Raw genomic sequence first — 27,313 nt, 5'->3', positions numbered from 1 at the left:
ATTGTAAAACTAAACAAAAATGGGAACAAGATTTAAATATAAAGATAAAAAAGGAAACATGGGAGAAGTTATGTTCTGGAACAATGAGAAATACAATAAATACGAGGTTCCGTATGATACAATATAACTGGATACACAGACTATACATTACACCTCAAAAGTTAAATAAATGGGACCCAACAGTATCTGATAGATGTTTTCGATGTAAAAAAGAAATGGGAACAACAATTCATGCAATCTGGACATGTGAGAAAGTAGAAAAATTTTGGGAAGATCTAAACCAAATATTAAATAAAATTACAGAAAACAATATACCAAAGAATCCAGAGATATTCCTCCTAAGTAACATAAAAAACAAAGAATTTGGAATTGATTTGGGGGATGCACAAAAAAGATTTGTTAAGATAGCTCTAGCCGTAACAAAAAAATGTATTACGTCAACCTGGAAATTGGAAGATAATTTGAAAATACAACAATGGTATATAGAAATGAATAAATGTATTCCATTAGAAAAAATAACATATAGTTTAAGAAATAATATTGAAATATTTGAACAAATATGGGAGCTTTACATGAAACACAATAGAGAAAACCTACCGGGGACATTCACTACCTAAATTAACGAAAGGAGAAGGAAATGAAAAGAATTGACTCAGTGGAATTTCTTGTTTATTTTTATTGAATGACAACATTGTTTGACTGGTTTAATGTATCCTAGATTTTGTACTTTAAATGGACGGGGGCGGGGGGAGGTAGGGAGGGTGGAATGGGAGGAAGGAGGGGGTGGAGAAAATGGCACTGTATATATTTGAAAAGGAAAAAGTACGTATCATGGTTAATGTGGTTTATGGTGTGAAAAATAAAAAAATTTTTAAAAAAAATCTTGAGCTGGTCTCCTGCAGTCTGCAACCTGGTCTGAGTCCCTTGACCGCAGTCGCTAGTACCCTGCAGCCCTTGTGGTGTCCTCACCTAGAGTCACCAACAGCCCACCGCATGGGCTGAATCTCTCAATCAAAAGAAAAATTCAACCTGATATATATTAGTAGCTGGTTCAAAATCCTGGAAATGTTTATCCAGTAACACGCCGGGATGACCCCCCTCATCAGGTGATTTATATCAGTTCAAAAAGCGAGCATCCCATCACTGAGAAAATAAATAATCTCTGTGAATATCACTCTTTTTCCAATGATCACTATTGATATTGTTACTGCACCAAGTAACACAAACGTCATTCTCAGTATCGCAAGAACATAACAAATAGAAGTCAGAGTCGGCCATCTGGCCCGTCAAGCCTGCACCGCCATTCAACAAGATCATGGCTGATCTGTCTGTGGATTCAGCTCCGCCTCCTGCCTTTTCCCCGTGACCCTTAATTCCCCGACTGTACAAAAATCTATCTGTGTCTTAAATATAATTAATGGGGCAGCCTCTACTGCTTCCATGGACAGAGAGTTGTACAGAATTCCTCTACTCCGGGGTAAAACAGTTACTCTTCATCTTGAGGCTATGACCTCCAGTTCTAATCTCATCTAAAAGCGGAAACAACTTTCCTGCCTCTAGCTGATCGATCCATGTCATAATTTTGAAGCATTTCTGCAAGATCCACTTTCATTCTTCTGAATTCCAGCAAGCGTAGTCCCAGGTGACTAGATCTCCTCTCGTTGGCTAACCCCCCTCATCTCTGGAACCTCTTCTGCACCACCTCCAAACCCAGTAAAGTACATCCTTAAGTAAGGAGACCAGGAATGTGCACAGTTCTCCATCTGCGGCCCCACCAGTACCTAGTTTATTACTTCCCATTACGTTTCCATCTCAGTTTCCTTGATCGTTGTAATCGCTGTCACTTTGATGCAAAAATATAGTAAGATTTTATGAATTTTCTTCTGATGGAATGTAGTTGAACTGATGAAGGGTTAATTTAATTAACTACCAGTGAAATGAAAGATTAAACGTTTTAGTGGTTGGCTGCTATGGGAATGCGACCTGCTAAATATTTGGTGGTGTTCTGCAGATCCATCAGAACAGATAAATTAATTAGGAACAGGAGAAGATCATAACCTTTCGAACCAATTGATCCATGATTATATGAGTTCATTGTCATATACACAAGTGCTAATGTACCAAAAGTCTTCCTTGCTTCAGCCACACAGGTACGTAAGATACACCAACAGGAATGGTATGAATTAACTTACCACAATGCCCCTCAAGGCAAAAAAAAAGTGATAAGTGCCAAGGATAATAAATAAATATTCACAGCCGCAATAAATGTAAATGAAAATGGGTTGTTTCAAAGAATACAGACAAATATTCAGCTGGTCCCAGATTTCTTTTGAAGAGAAGGCAGTGTGGCCAGTTCAAGAGCCCGATTTTTTTTTTTTTTTAAACGAGCTTTAATCACTGATCAAACACGAGTTTCTATCAGAAGTCATGCTGATTGTTTTGACCTTTTATAAATGCCCTTTTTTTGAGACTCCAGGCTGAAGCACATTTGGACCTGAAGACATCAGGTCAGTGGTGTTTCCTTGGTGGTGGGCATAGCCAGGAGCTATATTTCATGAGGAGTTTGGTGAGATTTGGCCTGTCACCAAATACTCTTCCAAATTTCTTCGGGTGCACCGTGGAGAGCACTCTGACTGGTTGCATCTTGGTCTGGTGTGGAGGTGCCAATGCACAGGACAGGAGAAGGCAACAGAGGGTTGTGAACTCAGCCAGTGCCATCATGAGCGTCAGTCTTCACTCCATTCAGGACATCTTTGAGAGGAGGTGTCTCAAGAAAGCAGCCTCTTATCATCAAAGACCATCACCACCCAGGCCATGGCCTTTGACGATAGGTGTATTTGCTGACATACCAAATCTCATCAAACTGTTCGCTGCTACTATCAGGAAGGAGGTCCAGGAGCCTGAATTTGAATGCTCAATGGTACAAAAGCAGCTTCTTCCCCTCTGCCGTCAGATTTCAGAGTGAACAAGGAAACACAGACACTAGCTCGCTTTTTTTCTCTACTTTTGCACTATATTTATTTTTAAATAGTGCATTTATAGAAATGTGATTTATAGCAATTTTTTTCTCACCTGTGATGCACATTACTGCTGCAAAACAACACATTTTGTGACGCATGTTATGGCAATAAACCTGATTCTGATTAATTTCTTTCCTCCTTTACAATTCCAGACTTATTTTTGGGATTTTACTGTTGCAAAGTACTGCTTGTTTTAATATTAATTCTACAGATTCACATTGTAAGGACCAGCAATAAATATTCTTAACTCTTTAAAAATCCAAGTAAACACAAATGAATGTTTCTGGCAAGCTTTATATTACACTTTTGTTTTGTTTTTTAAAAATTGTCCTATCTTCTGAGTGTTCGTGCAATTAACTCAATTTTCATTCAGTTTGAAACCAGCTTTAACAATTTTTTTTGTTAACCATAGAGCACAGTCCCTCCTTTTAGATATTTTCTTTATTACTGCAATGTATCGCTCCGTACTGCACATTCTGAAAGGGCCCTTTAAATGTTTAAGATACTAGTCGAAGAGCCAATTTGGCTCTCCCACAAACCAAATGTAAAATTCAATTTCCTGGGAGTGCTCTCCCCATGAAGTTGCTGCCTTATCCTATCCCACCACACGACATACCAGATGTGGTCATCCGGTAAAGTCTTCCTTTCCCCATCTGATTTATCTCTTCTCGATGTAAATCTGTATTTCTTGTGCGGCCTTCAGAAGTGGATTCAACACTGAAGCACAATGAAGGTGAAAGGAAATGTTCTGCATGCCATTCCTGTTGATGAGCCTTTCGTTTGGGAGAGTATGTTGCTGGCTTTCGGGGGCACTCAGCAGGAAATGTGCCTTCTGCGGATGATGCTCTTTCCATTAAATGTAATTAACCTTTAGATAGTGAAATTGCTTTCTGTTAAGGAAAATTGCAGAATGTACCTGCCAGGTTAAGGAACATCCAAACATTTTAAAATCTATTTTCTCTCTCATTTCTTCCACCCTCACCTGCTTGGTTAAAATTTGTCTGCGGCGCCTTTAAGTTCTCTAGAACTTGACTCTTCTTCAGATTTATTGTCACTGTACATACATGACATCCCTGAGATACTTTTTCCAGTGTGCTAGACAGAATTACCACCCACTGACAGTGCAAAAATACTGTACTCGCATGTAAACAAAATAAAGAAATTAAAACAAACTGTGCAAAACAAATAAATAAAGTGCAAAAGTAAGAGTCCGTAAATGAGTCCCTGATTGAGTTAAAAGCACAAAATGCTGGAGACGCTCAACAGGTTAAACAGTGTCCTCTGTGTAGCAAAGATAAAGATATGTAACTGATGTTTCGGGCTTGAGCCTTTCATCAAAGTACCTGTATAAGAAAATGCCGGCAGGCGTTCAAACAAAAGAATGGAGGGAGGGGTGGTAAGTGGAGAAAGGAGAGAGGGGACAGCAGCAATGAGGGGAAGGGAGGTGGCTGGGTGGGTGGAAGGTCTGGAAAGAGGAAGGGGGAAAGAAAAGGCGAGCAGGTTTAGTGGAAAACAGTGAAGCCGATGTTAATGCCATCTGGCTGGAGAGTGCCCAGATGGAAAATCAGGTGATGTACCTCCAATCTGCAGGTGGCGTTGACCAGTGGGGTGCCACAAGGATCTGTACTGAGACCCCAGCTGTTCACAATTTACAGTAATGATCTGGATGAGGGGATTGGATGTAATAGCTCCAAATTTGCAGATGACACTAAGCTAGGAGGGGTTGTGTGCACGGAAGAGGGGGTCAGGAAGCTCCAGTGTGATTTGGATAAATTGAGGGACTGGGCAGATACATGGCAAATGCACTACAATGTGGATAAATGTGAGGTTATCCACTTTGGTAATACAAACCGGAGGGCAGATTACTATTTGTATGGCAATAGATTAAGAGATGGGGAAGTGCAGAGAGAACTAGGGGTACTTGTACACCAGTCTCTGAAGGCGAGCATGCAGGTACAGCAGGCGGTTAAAAAGGCAAATGGTATGTTGGCCTTCATATCAAGAGGGTTTGAGTATAGGAACAAGGATACCTTACTGCAGCTGTACAGGTCCTTGGTGAGACCCCCACCTGGAGTATTGTGTGCAGTTTTGGTCACCTTATCTAAGGAAGAATGTTCTTGCAATGGAGGGAATGCAGAGGCGATTCACCAGGCTGATACCTGGAATGGCAGGAATGACTTATGAGGAAAGATTGCGCAAATTGGGATTGTACTCGCTGGAGTTTAGAAGATTGAGAGGGGATCTCATAGAGACCTATACAATTCTGGCAGGACTGGACAGAATGGATGCAGATGGGATGTTTCCAAGGATGGGAAAATCCAGAACCCGGGGTCATGGTTTGAGGATAATAGTCAAACCATTTAGGACCGAGATGAGGAGGAATTTCTTTACCCAGAGGGTGGTGAATCTGTGGAATTCATTGCCACAGAGGGCAGTAGAGGCAGGTTCATTAAATATATTTAAGAGGGAATTAGATATATTTATTCAGTATAAGGGTATTAAAGGTTATGGAGAGATGGCGGGGACGGGGTACTGAACTTTAAGATCAGCCATGATCTCATTGAATGGCGAAGCAGGCTCGAAGGGTCGAATGACCTACTCCTGCTCCTATCTTCTATGTTTCTATCTCAGGAATCATTCTTGTAAATCTTCTCTAAACCCTCTTCAATGCCAGCACGTTCCTGCTCGAGTGAAAGGCAAGGGTGGCCTGGTTGACGAGGGGTATCGAGACCCTGGTCAGTAAAAAAAAAAAGGAGACATTTATCAGCTATAGGCAGGTGGAATCAATCAAATCCCTCAAGGCGTATAGGGGATATAGGAGGACTCCAGAGTGGAAATTAGGAAAGGCAAAAAGTGAATAAGAAATTGCTTTGGCAGATAAGGCAAAGAAGAATTCTCAGTGATTCTACAAGTATGTTAAGAGTAACAATTAATAGGGTACTTCCTCTTGAGGATTGATGTGTTCCAATATGTGTGAACCCACAGGGGATGGGTGAAGGTTTAAATGAATATTCTTTATCTGTATTTACTGTGGAGATGATTATGGAAAGTGGGAAATTTCTGGGAAATGAATAGTGAGGTCTTGATGTAAACCCATGTTACAAAAGAGGAGGTTGCTGGGAGTCTCATTAAGGTAGATAAATCCTCAGAGGTGGACTACGATATTTGAAAACATTGTGGGAAGCAAGTGAAGAAATTTCTGAGGCTCTGGCAAAGATACTTGTATCTCTCTTAGCCAAGAATGAGGTACCAAAGTTTGGAAGTTTCTTAATATATGTAGCCATACAAGGCTAAGCCAAGGAACTTCTGGCTCGTAAGCCTAACTTCAATGGTGTGAAACTTACTCGAGGAGATTCTGACTAACAAGATCTATTTGCATTTGGAAAGGCAAGGTTTGATTAGTTGGCATGGATTTGCGTGTGGAAACTCTCATTCATTTGATTGAGTATTTTGGAAGAGGTGACAGAGGATTGATGAGGGCAGGGCAATGAGTGTTATCTGCATTAAATATAGCAAGGTCTTTGGTGAGGTCTTGCATGACAGATGAGTTCATTTAGCTCACGTGGAATCCAGGGTGAGCAAGCCAATTGGATAGAGTTCTGTGATGAAGGGCCCAAGCCCGAAACATTGGTTATTTATTTTTATCTTTGCTAATTAAAGACACTGTTTGGCCTGCTGAGTTTCTCCGACATCGTGTTTTTACTTCAACCACAGTGTCTTCAGACCTCTATGTTTTACCTCTGGATACAATATTGGCTTGGTGGTCAGAATCAAGGTTGGAGTCTGGTGGCTCGAGGTGTGTGGCAAGGATTAGTGCTGAGTCCATTATTGTTGTCATCCAACCTGGATGATTTGTTTTCCTCCATCTGATTCCCTGTTTTCGCTCTACCTCTGTCTCCCTTTATCTGGCATTTGTCTCTATGTCCACATTTGACCATTGTTCCTTCCGTCCAGTCTTCCATTGGTCCCTGCCCAATCCCTCCTGCCCTTTCCTTGGTTTATTGGTCACCTCCATTTTCATGGGTAGCATGGATAAGTTGAATGGTTAAAGTTTTTTTCCTCATATCAGGGAGTCTAAAACCAAAGGGCATAGATTACAGGAGAAAGGAGGAAGATTTAAAGGGGCTCTGAGGAGAATAATTTTTCACACACAGGGGGTGGGTATATGTAACGAGCAGCCAGAGAAAGTGGTAGATGCAAGTACAATTATAACTTTTGAAAGACGTTTAGACAGGTACATGCATAGGAAAGATTTGGAGGGATAAAGACCAAATACACATAAATGGAACTAGCTCGCATATATAAGTGGTCAGTATGGATGACTTTTGGCCACAGGACCAATGTCAATGCTGACTTGATGCACCTGAGTAGATGGCCAACATGTAAAATGTTGCCTCCTAGGTGTAAGCCACATTGACAAAGTGAGGATTCATAGTTTCAGCACCTGGCATATTGCAGAAACAGCAGAGTCCAAATGTAGGGAATCTTAGTGCTTAGTTCTCAGTTCAGATCTAATATGTCCGATGATTTCCCTACATTAGTCAGGTCTTCCAATAACCTTCTAAGAAAATAATGCCCATGCATATAGTTTATGCTTTATCGTCTAGGAAACTAAATATTATGTTTTTAGTTGTAGTCGCATTTACACTGTTTATCCTCAAGATATAGGAGCAGAAGTAGGCCATTCGGCCCATTGAATGACTCCACCATTACATTCTTGCACTCAGCCCCACTCCCCTGGCTTCTCCCCATAACCTTTCATACCCTGACTATTCAGATATCTATCAATCTCTGCCTTAAATTCACCCAACAACCTGGTCTCCACAGCCCCACATGGCAGCCAATTTCCTCGGCTGAAGAAATCCCTCTGCATCTCTGTTTTAAATGGGCGCCCTTCAATCCTGAAGTTGCTCCCTCTTGTCCAAGACTCCCTTACCATGAGAAATAACTTTGGCACATCAACTCTGTCCAGGCCTTTCAACATATGAACTGCTTCCATGAGGATCCCCTTCGTTCTTCTGAACTCCAAGTTGTTCTTGCTGTTTGTGGGAGTAAATGTTATGAATGCACGCTTCAAGGATTGATGAATGATCACTGAGGTATGTATCCTTTCGTTTTCTTTTTGTTCAGAGATCGAAAAGAGGCCTGCAGCTCTGGACTTTGTTCTGTCAGGAAACTTCAAGTCAGTCGCGATTTGGCTGTGCTTGCTGTTTGCTGCACTGGATTATTATTTGGTAAGACTTGCATGTGAGTGTGCCAGGAAATGAGAGAATGAGCCTTTAACTCATGATGGATGAAGGCTGATCGATTTGCCATTTTAAAGAGCTGTGGCTTTTAACCCGAACTTCACACTGCTGTAAAAAGGCAGAGATGTATTCCTTCAATTGCAACGAGTTGGACATATTACATGAACTATCAAATGTGCGGATTTTTCAGGTTAGACAGACAGAATGATTTGATGTGAAACTATCGGCACAATGAAGGGGATCAAAAACTGTCTCAGAAAGTACAATAGCCTTGGAACATGCATTACATTCAGAAGGAAACAAGCATTTTTTTGGTGTGTTTTTGTTGCAACAGAGATTGCCGTACTAGCTCTCATTAATTATCAAATTCATAAAGAAAGGCATGCGTTTAATATTAATTCCCTCTGTTAATATTGTTGAAAGGTAATTCTGTATCATATTGTTTTACTGACAGTTTGTGCTGGTACGTCAGCAGTCTGAGTTTTGAGATGATTAGAATTTATTGTCTTGAACATGTGTCACAAAATTCATGATTTTGTGGCAGCATTACAGGTAGAAATATTGCTATAAATCACATTTAAAATAAGTAAAATTAGTGCAAAAGATGAGAAAGTGAGGTAGTGTGTGGTTTCTTGTCCATTCAGAAATCTGAGGGTAAAGGGGAAGAATGTATTTCTGTACCGTTGGGTGTTCGTCTTCAGGCTCCTGATGTTAGTGTTGAGAAGTGGGCGATGCCTGGATGGTGAGGGTTCTTGATGATAGAGGCTGCTTTCTTGAGACACCGGCTCTTGTAGACGTCCTCAATAGAGTGAAGACTGATGCTCATGATGGCCCTGGCTGAGTTCACAACCCTCTGTAGCCTTTTCCTGTCCTGTGCATTGGCACCTCCATACCAGACAGAGATGCAACCAGTGAGAATGCTCTCCTGTAGAAATTTGCAAGAGTCTTTGGTGACACGCCAAAGTTCCTCAAACACACTATGAAGTACAGCCACTGGTGAGCCTTTTTTATGATTGCATTGACATAGAGGACCAAGGACAGATCTGGTTGACACCCAGGAAATTGAAGTTCCAAACCCTTCCCACTGCTGACCCCCTCAATGAAGACTGGTTTGTGTTCTCCTGATTTCCCCTTCCTGAAGTCCGCAATCAGCTTCTTAGTTTTGCTAATGTTGAATGCAAGATTCTTGTTGTAACACCACTCAATTAGCTGATCTCTCTCATTCCTGTCCGCTTCTTCATGACCTTGATGCCATGAAGACTTGGTAGAATGAATTTAAAATTGGCTTGGCCATAGAAAACAGATGGAAGGTGTTATTCTGATGGTGGTCTGTGACCATTGATGTGCCACAGGGGTCAGTACTGGGTGCATTGTTATTTGGTTTTCTGTGTGAATGTGGTTAACGTGATGAGCCATTTGTGGGTGACTTACAAAATTGGAGGTGCAGTGGACGGTGCGGAAACCTACCTAAGTTTACAACAGGACCTAGATCAGTTTGAAGGCTGGGACAAATGGAATTTAACTCTGACCAGTGTTAAATTCCAAAATGGTGGCACCTGCAGGAGCTGCTGTAACGGCTGTGCTACTGCTCATGTAGACCCAAGAGAGCAGGAACGCTGCTCCACAGGGTCCTATTGTCTGGTCCTGATGCTTTGTATAGCCTTTAAATTGCCTATGGAGGAGGCAATGGTAGGCTTTTGTGAAAATCCTGCAACTACGGGACTGTGCCAAAGATGACAGTCAGTGCCTGTGCCATGAGTGTACCGCAAGATTGCTGGGGAGCAGCGGTAGCACAATGAGGAAAATGCCCCCCCCCCCCCCATTGAGAAGGAGAAGTACAGGGATACCACAGCAGTGGACCAGTGGGGGACTCACAGTGACTGAAGGACCCACACAAGCTGTGGGCTGCTGGTAACTTGCAGTTAAAGGACCTACTCAGAGACTGGCTCATGGGAACCAGGTATTGAGGTCAATAAGGGCTCCCAAATTACCTCTGGCACTGAAAGCTTCCTGGTTCACCAAACCTCCGATACAATTACCCAGGTTGCTGATGGTTTGAACGGGCATCTGTATGGCTGCAAGAGCGTTGGAGGCAAATTCATGGACACTCAGTGTCTCTTAGGGGATTCTCTTTTGCTTCTCTTTCTCCCATTGTTAGGGGCATCAGGTAATGCTCACGGTGACTCTGCCTTACCACGGACAAAATTTGGAATGTATCATGTATATGACATTATTAGTATGTTATTATGTGACAATAAAAGGAACTTTTGAAGTGTTGGTAAGTCAAACTTGGTGGACTTGTACATTAAATGGCAGGGAATTGGAATGGGTTGTTAAACAGAGAGACCTCAGGGTACAGGTGCATACGTTCCTGAAAGTGGTAACTCGGATGGACAGGGTAGTGAAGATGTCATTTGGCACACTTGGGCGGGGTATTAAGGGTAAAGGTTATGGCCTCGTGATTCAGCCGTACTAGTTGTATGGGAGACTGCACTTGAAGTACGGTGTGCAGTTTTGTTCGCCCTCAAAACTCAGAAATACTGGAGGAACTCAGCCTGTCTCGCAGTGTCCATTGGAGGTAAAGATGTATATCCAATGTTTTGGACCTGAACCTGTCTTCAAGGGCTTGAGGAAGTGCTTTAATAGGTCAATTAGAGAGGTATTACACTTAGCATATGGTTGTTAATGGTTTCAGGCTGTTATCCTCAAGATGACTTTGTTTCCCTTCCTGCTATTATCCATTGGGTACATCCTCGAACTTTCCTTAATAAGAACACGTGCTCCATCTGAAAGCTCTTGATTTTCTCAACCATGGTAGTTTTAAAGAGCAACCTTTCAAGTGCTCATTACAAATTTTCCTGGCATCAGGTAGACAATGGATGAACTTTATCTGTTAAATCCCTCGTTTAACAAGAATCAAGTTAAATGACAGGATTCGGGAGCTGGAGGCAAAGAAAGGTTGGAATGCAGTGAGATTGCAATTCAGGATTAGCAAATGAGAATTTCGGAGGATGTAACCTTGTACTTGGTCAAATGCACAGGTGGTCGTAGAATGAGCTCTGCTGCAGAAATTCAATTCCATTGAAATCATACAGAAGTATATCATTCTATATCACCCCACATATGAATTACTACTCCATTTGTCTCCTCATTGCTAATGCCTTGCTTTAGCAAATTTAAAAAATTTGCTTTGTGGTTGAAAGCTGAATTTAATTAGGTAATGAATAAGGATTTTGAACTTTACACTCCTAATTTAATTAATGTCAGATCCAGTAAGCTAACAGCTTCCATAAAATTTAATTTAAAATTATTATGCAGAATTATTCATTGACTGACTGAAGGAGACAGCACTTTTTATAGATTTTGTGGTTATGAAGCTCTGGAGACTGACTCTCGTGAAGCAGGAACATTAAAAAAAAAACTGGATCTTCATACATTTTGGAATACAACCTGTTTAACTTATCATTTAACCTCAACACTTAGATTCTGGTGCAGATGTACAGGGGAATTGGACCACTTGAATAGACACATTGAGGTTCAAGGTTCCTTTTATGGCCAGGTCATCATGCAAAAGACTGTAATGTACTCAATATTCTTCAGCTTTTGCCTGCCGGAAAGGCAAACAAGTCACCATCCACATTGCCCAGTGCCCCCAATAAGAGGATGAAGGACGTGAGAATCTGGGATGAGACGAATAATCAGTTCAAGGATAAGAGCTTGTGTAGTTTAACTGTTGGAAAGTGAACGGATTTACACATATAACTCGATATCCAGCACAGAAACAGGTCCTTGGGCACACCACATCTAGGATGAACATTTTGCTCACTTACTGTATACTCCTCTCATTTGCCTTCACTAGATCCATAACCTTCTGTACCTTGCCTATTCAAGTGCCTTTCTTAAATGTTGTGATTATATGTGACTTCAGGTTCTCTGGCAGTGAGGCCCAGGTATTCAGGATTTTAAAAAAATTCTAATGTTATAAAACAGATGCCATATTGCCTGAAAATGCATTTAGTCTGTCAGCAGCAGCAGAAATTGCCTGGTGTCCTTTACACTCAGAGATAGAGAAGCAACTGAGAGCCCCTTCAGAGTCATGGAGAGTCCATGGATTGACCTCCAGTCCTCCAGCCACACACACACACACACACACACACACACACACACACACACACACACACACACACACACACACACACACACACACACACACACACACACACTTCAGTCCAATCTGTCGGCAACCCGAGCTCCAGTTCCACACCTCTGATGCAATCAGGAAGCTTCAGTGCCCGGGGCCCCTCGTGAGCCCTTCCCACACTTGCCACCCTTTTGCATCATGATTCTGATACCTGGTGCCCCTTCAACTCGTCTCGAGCCGGTCTCCAGCAGTTCACAGCCTGGCGGTTTAAAGACTCACACAAGCTCCAGCAGCCTATGTGGGTTCCTCACCTTGAGTCGCTAACAACTGGCCAATGGTGTGTTCTTCAACCACTCTCTGTGTAAAAATAAACTTCCCCCTTAAAATCTTCTTTAATACTTCTTCCACGGAACAATAGAACGTTACAGCACAGAATTGAGCCTTCATCCCTTTTACTCTGTGCCAAACTATTTTCCTGCCTTGTCCCACTGACTGTACCCAGTCATTATTCCCTCCATCCATGTACTGGTCCAAATTTTTCTTAAATGTTAAAATTATGCCTGCTTTTATCTCTTCAGCTGGCTGCTTGTTCCCTACTCCCAACACTCTCTGTGTGAAGTGGTTCCCCCTAATGTTCCCTGTAAACTTTTCCCCTTTCACCCTTAACCCCTGCCCTATTGTTTGTATTTCATCTAACCTCAATAGGAAAAAAAAGCATACTGATATTTCCTCTATCTATGCCCACATAATTTTGTAAACTTCTATCAAATTTCCCCTCTTTCTTCTGCTCGCCAAGGAATAATGTCCTAACTTGTTTAACCTTTCCCTTTACCTCAGTACTTACTTCAAGTCCCGATAACATTCCCAGTAAATCTTCTCTACCCTCTTTCAATTTTATTGATATCTTTCCTTTAGTTAGGTGACCAAAACTGCACACAAAACTCCAAATTTGGCCTTACCAGTGTCTTGTACAACTTTACTGTAACATCCCAACTCCTGTGCTCAATACTTTGATTTATGAAGGCCAATATGCCAAAAGCTCTCTTTACAACCCTATCTACCTGTGACACCTGGGAATTATGTATTCCCAGATCTCTCTGTTTTGTCGCACTCCTCAGTGCCCTTCCATTTACCCTGTATGTCCAACTTCGATTTGTCCTTCCAAAATGCAACACCTCACACTTGTCTGTATTTAATTCCTTCTGCCATTTTTCAGTCCATTTTTCCAGCTGGTCCAGATCCTCTACAAACTTTGAAAAGTCTTCCTCACTGTCCACAACACCTCCAATCTTAGTGTCATCTGCAAACTTGCTGATCCCATTTACCACATTATCATCTAGATTGTTGATAGAGATGACAAAACAACAAAGGATTCATCACCAATTCTTCAGGCATACCACTGATAAATAGGCCTTCAGTCTAAGAGGCAATCATCCACTACCACTCTCTGGCTTCTCCTGTCAAGGCAAGGTTGAATCCAGTTTACGACCTCACAATGAATATCGAATTATTGAACCTTCTTGACTCTCCCATGTGGGACCTTGTCAAAGGCCTTGCTGAAGTCCAACGACAACACCCATGGGGGTGCTTCATAAACTTTCCTGGTAACCTTTTCTGTAAGATGAATTATCATGCATTAAACCTTAAACCTATATTTTTCTGTACCCTTATCGTAATAATTCTAACAATCTGTCTCACCAATGCTTTTCAAAGTGCTGTGTACTTCCATTTAGACATTTTTCAATCTTTGATGCTCCACAAAAAAAAACAATTTGGTTGTCCAAGCTGTAACTGTACCAAATTCTTTCTAGCCCAAACAACATCCTGTGAACCTCCTTTGCACCCTCTCGACCATTGTTTATATGCTTCTAAGGGTCATGAGATTTACTATTTACTTCCTCTTATTTGTGATCTCCTAAAGCAGCCATTCTCAAACATTTTTTTTTGCTATGTTCCTGCTAAGACTGCTGAAAGTTTTTGGATCCTTTTCCCTGTGAAGCAGTCATGTTTTGGATTCTTTCCTTAACTTCATAAGTTACATAAGGTGAAAAGAAAACAAAGGCTTTTACTTAATGTGCTGTGAACTCCAGAAGGGCTGTTGGGAATTGCTGACCTAAAGTGCACAACTTGACTATTTCTGTCATTTCTCTTGCTTCATTTCCAAATGATTTGTATCCTGCTGCATCCTGTGACAACATTCCTCTGTATCCATGACTCCATCAATTTTTGTGTTGTTTGCAAATCGGAATCAGGTTTATTGTCATGAACGTGTCACAAAATTTGTGGTTTTGCGGCAGCTGTATTGTGCATTACAGGTGCAAAATAGCTATTGGTAACAGTTCCGTACATTCAGTATTTAAAAATAAATAATTAGTGCTAAAAAGAGAGGAAATGTTTATAGGTTCAAAACACTGATGGCCGAGGGGAAGAAGCTGTGTTTGTAACGTAGGGTGTACTTTCTCCTGTCCTGTGCATTGGCACCTCCGTACCAGTCAGTGGTTGAGCCAGTTGGAACGCTCTCCACGGTACACCTGCAGAAATTTGCAAGAGTCTTTGGTGACAGTCCAAGTACGTTTGCATCCAAATCATTTGTCTATCACTAACACCAGAGATCCCAGCACTGATCCTGGTGGAACGCCCCTGGCCAATATTTATTCCTCAGCCAATCATCAAACCACCAAATCAGCTGGGAGCTACTTTGATTGCAAGTTGACTGCCTTATTTCTTTTTAACAATAACTGCTATACTTCAAGAGTGTCCCAATGTTTGCAAAAATGCACGGCAACCTGAGGTTAGAAGCATAAATGCAAATTAGTATTATTTAATTAAGATCTTCCCTGAGTCAATATTATAAAAGCAAAGATATTGACATTGTCATTTTCATAAATTTCCCAAAGTGCATTTTTTTCATGTGATTTATTTTTTCAGGACAAACAATAGATTCCCTCTCCATGCTCGAATTAAAAGTTCCTTAATGATGCTGAGAGGAACAATTAATTAGGCTTGCAATACACAAACGTGCTGGAGAAAACTCAGCAGGTCACACAGTGTCTCTTGGAAGTAAAGGGTAGCCAACTTTTCGGGCCGGAGCCTTTCATCAAGGTATCGGCAAAAGACAGGCAGGTGTCTGAATAAAAAGCTGGACGTCGGGGTTGGTTGCACTTCCTATAGTTTTCGACTGCACATTTGAGTATTGAGAATCAGCATCTGCAGACTTTTCGGTTTATTAAAATTAATTAGACACGCCTGGCTGAATGAACCACAGAACACTACAGCACAGAGGCGGAACCTTCGGCCCATCTAGTCTGATCCAAACTATTATTCTGCCTAGTCCCATTGACCTGCACCCAGGCCATAGCCCTTTATAACCCTCCCATCCATGCACCTGTCCAAATGTGCTCCATTTTCCTGATTCAAGGGTAAATAAAACTCGTTAAATCCATTAGTCTGGAGTGCACCAAATTTGTAACAAGGCAGGAACTCATCAATTCTAGCAGAAGCTTATTTGCTGAGAAGTCAAGAAAAATACAGCCAGTTTTAACTCACTCCCTGATAAGAAGTCAATTTTGCTATGATTATATAAAACACATTTTTTGCATTCGGAGCTCAACATCACTCTCTATTTGAACCATTCTTGGTGCTGGATGATTTAGAAACAAAAGAATAATAATTTGCCTATTCATTTTTATTTGATGCATACAGCACCCAAGTTTTGTAAAGACTCATGCAAATGCTAATTTTAATATGAACCTGAAAATCTTTAGAAAATGTCATCGTGTTTATCAACAAGAGGTTCATGCCATGTTAGGATTAATAGGCACTTGGCTTCTCCGTATGTTTACCTGTCCAAGTCAGGTATAGGATGGGGATACCATGGAATCATTCAGCACAGAAGCATGCCCTGCAGGTAATTTGGGCCAAGTTGTCTACCTGAGCCAATACCATTTGCCTGCATTTGGTTGCTATCTCTTTTCATCCCACCCCCCCCCCCCAAAAAAAACATTCCTATCTTAGAATCTGTCACAATGTCTTTCAAATGTCGGAATGGTACCTGCCTCTATAGCAGAGGTTTTCAAATTTTCTCTGTCCACTCACATCCCACTTTAAGTAATCCCTATGCCGTAGGCGCTCTGTGATCAGTAAGGGATTGCTTAAGGTGGGATGTTAGTGGGAAGGGAAGGTTGAGAATCACTGCTCTAGACCCAATTGTCACTGAAATATTTTGCTTGTGACAAATTGTCATTGGCCCATTTCCTTTGGGGTTATGAAGCCGTGCACATAACGAGTTGATGAGGTACGATTAAAGCAGTGGTTCTCCAACTTTTTCTTTCCACCCACACACCACCTTAAGCAATCCCGTACTAATCACAGAGCACCGATGGCACAGGGAATACTTAAAATGGTATGTGAGTGGAAAGAAAAAGTTTGAAAACCACTCCTCTTTAGCTTCCTCAGGCAGATCATTTCCTGTTTGAGCCATTCTCTGTGTGAAAAGGTTGACCCTCAGGTCTCCAAATCCTTACCCTGTGATCTTAAACCAATGCCCTCCAGATCTCGACTCATCTGCTGATCACATGAGGAAGGGTTCCATTTTACAAAAGTCTGATTCCACCAGAAAAACAATTTGTTTTTCAAAAGGTTGGCTTCCTGAAAAAAAAAATTTGGGGATTATGATAGACAACTTCAAGCTGAACACAAAGATAATTTCCGATTTACTGTATCACACAGGAAGATGGAGAAACATTCAATTAACTTTGATCTAATTTAGCATTGATGGTGACGGATTGCGCAAGTTCAACTAATCTAAAAATATTTTCCACTGATTCATCATCTGATGCCTCTCGGGTCGGTATATAGCAATAGTTGGCCAGCGCTGGTGGATTCCAGTTGCCCTGATACCGCGTTTCCATGGTCACAACATCCTGGTGAAGCCTTTTTCCATGTTCTTCACTGACTGCACCAAGATCAGCAGGGTGGAAGTCCAAATGCGAATGCAAAAAAAAAAAATAATTTTCAATGGCCTCATGGTTTTGTATACTTGAAGTAGACTTAAAATATGACAGGAAATTACTAAAAGAAATAATATCTAAAAAGTGGTCCATGATAGGAAAGTTTTACGGTGATTTTCATGATCAGCAAACCAAAATCATAAAATACACTCCAAAATGTTCAGGAAGCAGGTTCTTTGTTGTCCAGTATTTGGGGAATGGTAACAACATTGTATAGTGTACATAGCCTCTTGTTTTTTGCAGCTGAACAATTGCATCGTAAAAAAGAAATAATCACGAAGACAACTGCGCACTGAATCCCGAATTGAATTAAAAAAGGACAATAAATAAAAAGATTCTAAATATTCAGTTATCCTAATGCAAAAATCGTGACTTCAATTGAACAGGCAATCCTTTGGTGGTGTCAAAGCAGCCCCTGATGAGCGGAACCAGGGGAGGCTCAAGCTGGAAAGAAACTGTTCTTGAACCAAAAGGTGCTGGTCTTCTGCCTGAAGGTAGCAGTGAGGAGAGACTGCGACCAGGGTGATGAGGGTCCTTAATGACACTGGCTGCTTTCTTGAGGCAGCGTTTCCACGCAGGCGCGTTCAGTGGATGTGAGGTCAGAGCTTGCGATGGACCTGGCTACATTTGTTGCCTTCTGGAGCCTTTAGCGTTTCTGGGCACTCGACTCCCAACCCAGGCTGTGATCCAACCAGTTAGTATACTTTCCTCAGTGCGCCTGTGTACGTTTGACAGAGTATTTGACAACATGCCAAATCTTCTCATGTGTGTAATTGTAACAAAATGGCAGGTCAGATTTGGCAGTGTACCTGCTGGTCTATTCTTCCCCAGTTGACGTTTCTCCTTGTGCTACGTTGTAGAACATGAGATGCAAGAATCAGAATGGAAAGATCTAACACAAATTTAATTGGTGACAGATGATAAAGAAAAAATTAGTTTAGTTTCATCATTTAACAATTCTTGTTTGATTGAAACAGAACCAATGAGATGTCAAATCACATCAGATTCTATTTATTGTCATGTAATACCACAGAAATATAGTATTACACAAAATTGTTTTCAGTCTGCTGCAGGGCAGCCAGATTTGCCATCAGCATAAGGATTGTTGGGCACCTATTACAGCCAGAAAAAGAGAAGCAAAAGAGAGTTCCTCCAGGGTCACCGAGTGTCTGTGGATTTACCCCCCACCAATCCTTTAGTCTCGAGCCACATGAGTTCAGGTCAGTTCAGACCGTCGCCAACCTGAGCTCAGATCCAAACCTCCGGAATAAAGACGAAGTCTTCAGCACCCAGGACCCTTTGGAGCCCTCCTTGCCCTCTATATAGTCTCTAATCCAAGTTCCGACACCATGAGCCAGTCTCCAGCAGCCACAGCATGTGCGTCCATTGACCTGAAGTCTCCAGCAGCCCACAGCCTGTGTGGGTTCCCTCACCTGCAATTTGGCAACAACTCGTTGGGCCGCCGTTGTCACCACCCTTGGGTCGTCTCCTCCCCTTCTCCTTCTCAATGAGGGTTTTTCTCTCCTTTACAGGTGCCCTGCGCAGGTCTGATGCTCCCTGGAGTCCGCAGCTCCCCGTAGCTGCCGCCGAACACGGGTGCCGCAGTCTTGGGTGCAGATCCCGTGGTCGCAGGATCTTAACTAAAACACGGTGGACTCCTTTAACAGGCCGTTTAAAGCCTGTATGGGACATTGGCAGCAGCACTAGCTGGTAGGCCCCCACCCACCCCATTTGAGTCCACTCCCTGCTCTCCCCTGGGTCCACACCAGTGGCAGCGCTGCCATTACAGCAGCCTCAGCTGCACTGCTATTTTCTTTTGTCTTGATGGAAATTGGGAGCAACTTCTGCAATAGTGTCACCTTCTTGCAGTTGGGAATTTTGTATCTTGAAGCCTGTCCGCAAGGATATTGCCAGATTGTTGTGAATCAAGATATTTCTGATTTTATTTTTTTGGATCCTCATCAGAGCAAATTTGCAAAAGAGAAACCAGGTGCTGAAGCTGAGCAGTTTGCCGCATGGACAGGCTGCTCTTTCAAAGGTTGGTTTACTTGTGGTTAGCTAGTTCAACTGCTGTTTGAAGTTTTCTCTTCGTGTAACAGCATGAAGAGAACTACCCACCCCTCCCCCCACTTGCTTCTTCCCCATCACCTTTCCCCCAGCACTCGCAGTCTCTCTCTCTGTCACTCTCTCTTCACTTCTCCCTCTGTCTCCTTTCACAGAGCCAGAATCTCACTTATCGCGGCCAGTTAACACTCTTTGTTGGTCTCGACCCTCTCCTGCCAGTCTTCACTCTGACGTCTTCCACTTGTTCCTTGAAGGGCGCAGGCTCAAAACGCCGGTTACATACCTTTACCTCCTATGGATACTGCGAGATTGGCCAAACTCCCCCAGCATTTCGGTGTGTTTTTAACCACAATCACAGCATCTGCAGACTTTAATGTTTTCATTTTGTAACAGCAAAGCAGTAGATGCGCCTCTGAACGAACTGATGCGTCAAGATACGGATGATGTACCAAAGAAATGACTTGTATTTCGGAAGCCACACACTGCTGCTGTACGGTGTGAATTGCTTTGCACTTTAGTCAAAGCTCTTTCCTCCCCACCCCTTGCTGTGGTTTATGAAACCTGGTCACTTCATGTGGTTAACAAGATGAGTAAAATGCAGCTTTGTAGAGGGGTGTAATGTTTAATTCCTGACCAGTGTAAACCAATTACATGATATAAAACATCCAGATTAAAAATCTGGGGGAAGTGTAAGCTTGATTCTTAAAATGAGAAGAATCTTTCTTACCAATGACCAGTTAATTTAATGGTAGTAATAAGACCCATTAGTTCTGAAAAATAAGCATTCAGAATTAATTCATATTAATTAATAACTTGCATGTTTACTCATTTTTTATTAGATTATTTTATAGAAGTTTTCTGTTATGCTCCAAGTTTCTTAAATCAACTTCTTTTCTTTGACAGCGGGAGGTGAAGGATGTGATTACACCGATTGTCTTTGAAGTATCGTACAGCTTGGGCAAGCACGTAATTGGTGACAAGTCTCTGAATGAGCTGCCGGCTTTGAAACCAATACTGCGGTGGAAGAAAGGTCGTAAACTAGCTCAGCGGAACCAGGTAAAATCTCAGATTTAATTGTCAAAAGATAGCAATAGCTCATTTCATGCCCTTTTTTTCCCTCTTATGTTAAGGAAGGGAATTTGTAATCGAAAACGCAAGGTCTGAGCACAGTGAACGATGGCTAATGCATCCGTCTGCTGCCACCCATTCTGGTCAGAGGTGGCACTGTTGCGTTGAAACCAGTGGTACTCAACCTTTTTCTTTCCACCACATACCACTTTAAGTAATCCCTATGCCATCGGTACGGTGCCCTCTGATTAATAAGGGATTACTTAAGGTGGTATGTGGTGGAAAGAAAAAGTTTGAAAACCAGTGTTTTAATCGTAGCTCATTGACTTGTTTTGTGCACGGTTTCATAACTCCAAAGGAAATTGGCCAAGCCAAATATTTCAGTGACAATTGGATCTTGAGCAGTGATTCTCAACCTTCCCTTCCCACTCACATACCACCTTAAGCAATCCCTTACTAATCACAGAGCATATAGACCGCAGAGCCCACCTCACTGACAAAAGGCAAAGGAGGAAAAACCCAACACCCAACCCCAACCAACCAATTTTCCCCTGCAACCGCTGCAACCGTGTCTGCCTGTCCCGCATCGGACTTGTCAGCCACAAACGAGCCTGCAGCTGACGTGGACTTTTTACCCCCTCCATAAATCTTCGTCCGCGAAGCCAAGCCAAAGAAAGAAGATATGAGTGGAAAGAAAAAGGTTGAGAACCATTGACCCAAATGGTGGCATGGATAATGCAGCTGCTGCTTCACAGGTTCAGGAACCTGGCTTCAATCCTGAGCTCAGGTGTCTTGTGCCCAGCAACTACATGGCTTTCCTCTGAGGGCTCCGGTTTCTTCCTGCATCCCAAAAATGTGTGTTTGGAATGTTACTTTGGCCACTGTTATTTGCCCTGTTGTGCAGATAAGCCGTAGAATTTGGAGACAATTATAGGTATATAGAGAGAATAAAATAGTTCAGGGTTGGATGAATGTCAAAGGCTGGTGCAGAAGGCCCAATAGACATGGTGCTGTATAGATCATTCAACATAGATCACAGGCCCTTCAGCCCACGATGTTGTGCCAACCTATATAAACCTACTCTACAAAAGAAACCTTCCTGATCTCACACCCATTTTTCTTGCATCCATGTTCCTGTTTGAATCTTTTAAATGTCTCTATGTACTGGCCTCCACCACCAACCTGGCAATGCAGTCCAGTTCAGTGTAAAAAAAAACTTGCCCCTAATGACTTAAATTAATTTTAAAAATTTAGACATATAGCACGGTTACAGGCCACAAATCCATGCTGCCCAATTTACACTCAAATAACTTACACTCCCGGTACGTTTCGAACGGTGGTGGGGGGAAGTCGAAACCCATGGAGAACGTGCAAATTCCTTACAGCCAGCGCGGGATTCGAACCCCAGTCCCAACCACTGGCGCTGTAAAGGTGTTGTGCTAACCAATACACCAACCGTGCTACCCCTTCCCTAAACTTTCCTCCCTTCACCTGATACAGATGTCATCTGGGGTGTTTGCTACTTTCCCCCTGGGAAAAAGGTGCCTCCTGTCTATGCCTCTCATACTCTCGTAGACCTCACTCCAAACCTTGCCTCATGAAACATGTTCTCCAATCCAGACGGCATCCTGGTAAATGTCCTCTGTGCCCTCTCCAAAGCTTCCACATCCTTCCTGTGACAAGGTGATCAGAACTGAACACAATATTCGAAGTGTGGTCCAACCAGAGTTTTATAGAGCTGCAACGTTACTTCAGAGATCTTGCATTCAATCCCTTGACAATGAAGGCCCTTCGTGATCACCCTATCAACCAGAGCAGCAACCTTGAGACATCTATGGATTTGGACTTCAAGGTCTCCATGTTCTTCCATAAAGCACAGTACAGGTTATTAGGGCTGTGCTGATTGAATTCTAGAAGCCGACTGCATAACTCTCCATTTTTCTCAGTTCCTTGTACCTATTTAATAGTCTCTTAAAATACCCTTTTCTCCCTGCCTCCACCATCGTTGTTGGCAGCACATCCCTGCACCTATCACTCGCTGTATGAAGAACTTGCATCGGCCCCTCTACTTACTCTCAATCACTATGTCCCCTGGTTTTAGCCCTTTCGGCCTTGGAGGGGAAAAAGCATTTGGCCATCCACACTATCATGCCTTTCATCATCTTGTACCCATCTATCAGGACACCCCTCAATGAAAACCAGTGCAAGAGGATTCTGCATATGTGGCGGTGCCACACTTTGTCAGTGCCAGTGATTGGGACCAGGGTTCGAATCCTGCACTGACTGTAAGGAGGTGATACGTTCTCCCTGTGTCTCTGTGAGTTTTCCCTGGGGGCTCCAGATTCCTCCCACCTTTCAAAATGTGGCTTAATTCGGTGTAGATTGGGTGGCATGGACTCGTGGGCCGAAATGGCCTGTTACTGTGCTGTATGTTTAAATTTTTTTTAAATTAAGGATTTATTTTCCAATGATTACACTAATTTACAGGTATCACTCAGTAGATTTTATTTTTCAGAATCAAAAGCCGAGAGCAAGCTGAAATTACTGCACATCTTATTGAAAGATGGTCCAAACCACTCAAGTCCTGAAAATGCTATGCTCATTTTGGGCAATTGTCTAATTTTAACCTTTTTTTTTAATTTTTTATTTTTCACACCATAAATCACGTTAGCCATGATATACACTTTTTCTTTTTCACACATATACAATGACTTTTTCTCCCCCCCCCTCCCTCCTCCCAAGCCACCCCCCCACCCCCCCCCCCATCCATTTTAGGTATACAATCTAGGTTGCATTAAGCCAGTCAGACAATGTTGTCATTCAACAAAAATACACCAGAAATTCTACTGAGTCCATTCTTTTCTTCTCTTCTCCTTCCATCAACTTAGGTAATGTTTGTTCCCGGTAGGTTTTCGCTATTGTATTTAATGTAAGGCTCCCATACTTGTTCGAATATTTCAATATTATTTCTTAAACTATATGTTATTTTTTCTAATGGAATACATTTATTCATTTCTATATACCATTGTTGTATTTTCAAATTATCTTCCAATTTCCAGGTTGACATAATACATTTTTTTGCTACGGCTAGGGCTATCTTAACAAATCTTTTTTTGTGCATCCTCCAAGTCAATTCCAAATTCTTTATTTTTTATGTTACTTAGGAGAAAGATCTCTGGATTCTTTGGTATATTGTTTTCTGTTATTTTATTTAATATCTGATTGAGATCATCCCAAAATTTTTCTACTCTCTCACATGTCCAGATTGCATGAATTGTTGTTACCCTTTCTTTTTTACATCGAAAACATCTATCAGATACTGTTGGGTCCCATTTATTTAACTTTTGCGGTGTAATGTATAGTCTGTGTAACCAATTATATTGTATCATACGTAGCCTCGTATTTATTGTATTTCTCATCGTTCCAGAACATAATTTCTCCCATGTTTCCTTTTTTATCTTTATATTTAAATCTTGTTCCCATTTTTGTTTAGTTTTACCATTTGTTTCCTTATTCTCCTTTTCTTGCAGTTTAATATACATATTTGTTATAAATCTTTTGATTAACATTGTATCTGTAATCACATATTCAAGGTTACTTCCCTCTGGTAAACTCAAATTGCTTCCTAATTTATCTTTCAAGTAGGATCTCAGTTGGTAATATGCCAGCGCTGTATCTCCAGTTATATTGTACTTATCTCTCATTTGTTCAAAGGATAAGAATCTACTTCCTGAAAAACAATTTTCTATTCTTTTAATCCTTTTTTTTCCCATTTTCTAAAGGAAAGGTTGTCTATTGTAAAAGGGAGTAGCTTATTTTGCGTCAATATTAGTTTTGGTAATTGATAATTTGTTTTATTTCTTTCTACATGAATCTTTTTTCCAAATATTGAGGAGATGGTGTAATACTGGAGAAGTTCTATGTTGTACCAATTTTTCATCCCATTTATATAATATGTGTTCAGGTATCTTTTCCCCTATTTTATCTAATTCTAATCTCGTCCAGTCTGGTTTTTCCCTTGTTTGATAAAAATCTGATAGGTATCTTAATTGTGCGGCTCTATAATAATTTTTGAAGTTTGGCAATTGTAAGCCTCCTTGTTTATACCATTCTGTTAATTTATCTAGTGCTATCCTCGGTTTCCCCCCTCTCCATAAAAATTTCCTTATTATTTTCTTTAACTCTTTGAAGAATTTTTCTGTCAGTTGTATTGGCAATGCCTGAAATAAGTATAGTATCCTTGGAAAAATGTTCATTTTAATACAGTTTATCCTTCCTATCAGTGTTAGTGGTAGCTCTTTCCAATGCTCTAAATCGTTCTGTAATTTTTTCATTAGTGGATTGTAATTGAGTTTATATAATTGGCCTAGATTTTTGTTTATTTGTACACCTAGGTATCTTATTGCCTGCATTTGCCATCTGAATGGGGATTCCTTCTTAAATTTTGAGAAATCCGCGTTATTCATAGGCATTGCTTCACTTTTATTTACGTTTATCTTGTATCCCGACACTTCTCCATATTCCTTCAATTTCTTATATAATTCTTTTATTGATAGTTCTGGTTCTGTTAAGTACACTATCACATCATCCGCAAATAGACTGATTTTATATTCCCTGTCTTTTATTTTTATTCCTTTTATATTGTTATCTATTCTTATCAATTCTGCTAGTGGTTCTATAGCTAGCGCAAACAATAACGGTGATAGTGGGCATCCCTGCCGCGTTGACCTGCTTAAGTTAAATTGCTTTGATACATGTCCATTTACTGTCACTTTCGCTAACGGTCCCTTATATAATGCTTTAATCCAATTAATATACTTCTCCGGTAAACTGAATTTTTGCAATACTTTGAACAAATAATTCCATTCTACTCTGTCGAAGGCCTTCTCTGCGTCTAAAGCAACTGCTACTGCAGGTGCTTTCTTTCCTTCTACTGCATGAATTAAGTTAATAAATTTACAAATATTGTCTGTTGTGCGTCTTTTTTTGATAAATCCAGTTTGGTCTAAATTTACCATTTTCGGTAGCTGTTCTGCTAATCTGTTTGCTAATAGTTTAGCTATTATCTTATAATCTGTGTTTAGCAAAGATATTGGTCTATATGACGCTGGTGAGAGTGGATCTTTTCCTTGTTTTAGTATCACTGTAATTATTGCTGTTTTACATGAATCTGGTAAGTTTTGTGTCTCATCAATCTGGTTGATTACATCCAGGAGGGGCGGTTTTAATAGGTCTTTAAATGTTTTGTAGAATTCTATTGGGAGTCCATCCTCTCCTGGTGTCTTATTATTTGGTAATTTTTTTATTATCTCTTGTATTTCTACTGTTCCAAATGGTTCTGTTAATTTATTTTGTTCCTCTATTTGTAGTTTTGGTAATTCAATTTTAGTCAAAAATTCATCTATTTTCCCTTCTTTCCCTTCGTTTTCAGTTTGGTATAAATGTTCATAGAATTCTCTGAAGTTTTCCTTAATTTCTTTCGGATTATATGTAATTTGTTTGTCTTTTTTCCTTGTTGCCAATACCATTTTCTTAGTTTGCTCTGTCTTAAGCTGCCATGCTAAGACTTTGTGTGTTTTTTCACCTAGTTCATAATATTTCTGTTTTGTCTTCATTATATTCTTCTCCACCTTATATGTTTGTAATGTTTCATATTTTATTTTTTTATCCGCCAATTCTCTTCTTTTAGTTGTATCTTCCTTCATTGCTAATTTTTTTTCTATGTTTACTATTTCCCTTTCCAACTGCTCTGTTTCCTGATTGTAGTCCTTCTTCATCTTGGTTACATAACTTATTATTTGCCCTCTAATGAATGCTTTCATTGCGTCCCATAGTATAAACTTATCTTCCACTGATTCTGTATTTACTTCAAAATACATTTTTAATTGTTTTTCAATAAATTCTCTAAAATCCTGTCTTTTAAGTAGCATGGGGTTTAATCTCCATCTATACATTCTTGGAGGGATGTCCTCTAGCTTTACTGTCAGTATTAAGGGTGAATGGTCCGATAGCATTCTCGCTTTATATTCTGTTTTTCTTACTCTATCCTGCATACTAGCTGATAACAAAAATAGGTCTATTCTTGAGTATGTTTTATGTCTAGTCGAGTAGTATGAGTATTCCTTTTCTTTTGGGTTTTGTTTCCTCCATATGTCCACAGTTTCATTTCTTGCATTGATTTAATTATAAATTTGGTTACTTTGTTCTTCCTGTTAATTTTTTTCCCTGTTTTATCCATATTTGGATCCAAATTCAGATTGAAATCCCCTCCTATTAGTATGTTCCCTTGCGTATTAGCTACCTTCAAAAAGATATCTTGCATAAACTTTTGATCTTCTTCGTTAGGTGAATATATATTAAGTAGATTCCAATGCTCCGAATATATCTGACATTCTATCATAACATATCTCCCTGCTGGATCTATTATTTCCTCTTCTATTTTAAATGGCACATTTTTGCTAATTAATATAGCCACTCCTCTTGCTTTTGAATTATACGATGCTGCTGTTACATGTCCTACCCAATCTCTCTTTAATTTCTTGTGCTCCAATTCAGTTAAGTGTGTTTCTTGGACAAACGCTATATCTATTTTTTCCTTTTTCAGTAAATTTAGTAGTTTCTTCCTTTTAATTTGGTTATGTATTCCATTAATATTTAAAGTCATATAGTTCAGCGTAGCCATTTTATATTTTGTTTATCTTCTCTTTCCGTTTTTCCATCATTACCTTTCCTCCTTTTCCATTTCTGTTTTCTTATTTTCAACTC

At 40.7% G+C, this 27,313-nt stretch overlaps 1 protein-coding gene across 4 annotated transcripts in view; it reads left to right on the top strand.

Moving 5' to 3' along the window:
• Nucleotides 1-27,313, top strand: part of itga9 (integrin, alpha 9) — a 454,332-nt gene that overhangs the window by 214,794 nt on the left and 212,225 nt on the right. For all 4 annotated transcript variants that reach the window (XM_069920313.1, XM_069920311.1, XM_069920310.1 and 1 more), the window contains exon 16: nucleotides 20,384-20,536. In XM_069920313.1, the coding sequence (XP_069776414.1) occupies nucleotides 20,384-20,536 (153 nt within the window). The remainder of the gene's footprint in view (nucleotides 1-20,383; nucleotides 20,537-27,313) is intronic.

This window comes from Narcine bancroftii, chromosome 2 (genome assembly GCF_036971445.1).
Source record: "Narcine bancroftii isolate sNarBan1 chromosome 2, sNarBan1.hap1, whole genome shotgun sequence".
In the NCBI taxonomy this organism is placed as follows: domain Eukaryota; kingdom Metazoa; phylum Chordata; class Chondrichthyes; order Torpediniformes; family Narcinidae; genus Narcine; species Narcine bancroftii.
This window is presented reverse-complemented; position numbering and strand designations above follow the sequence as displayed.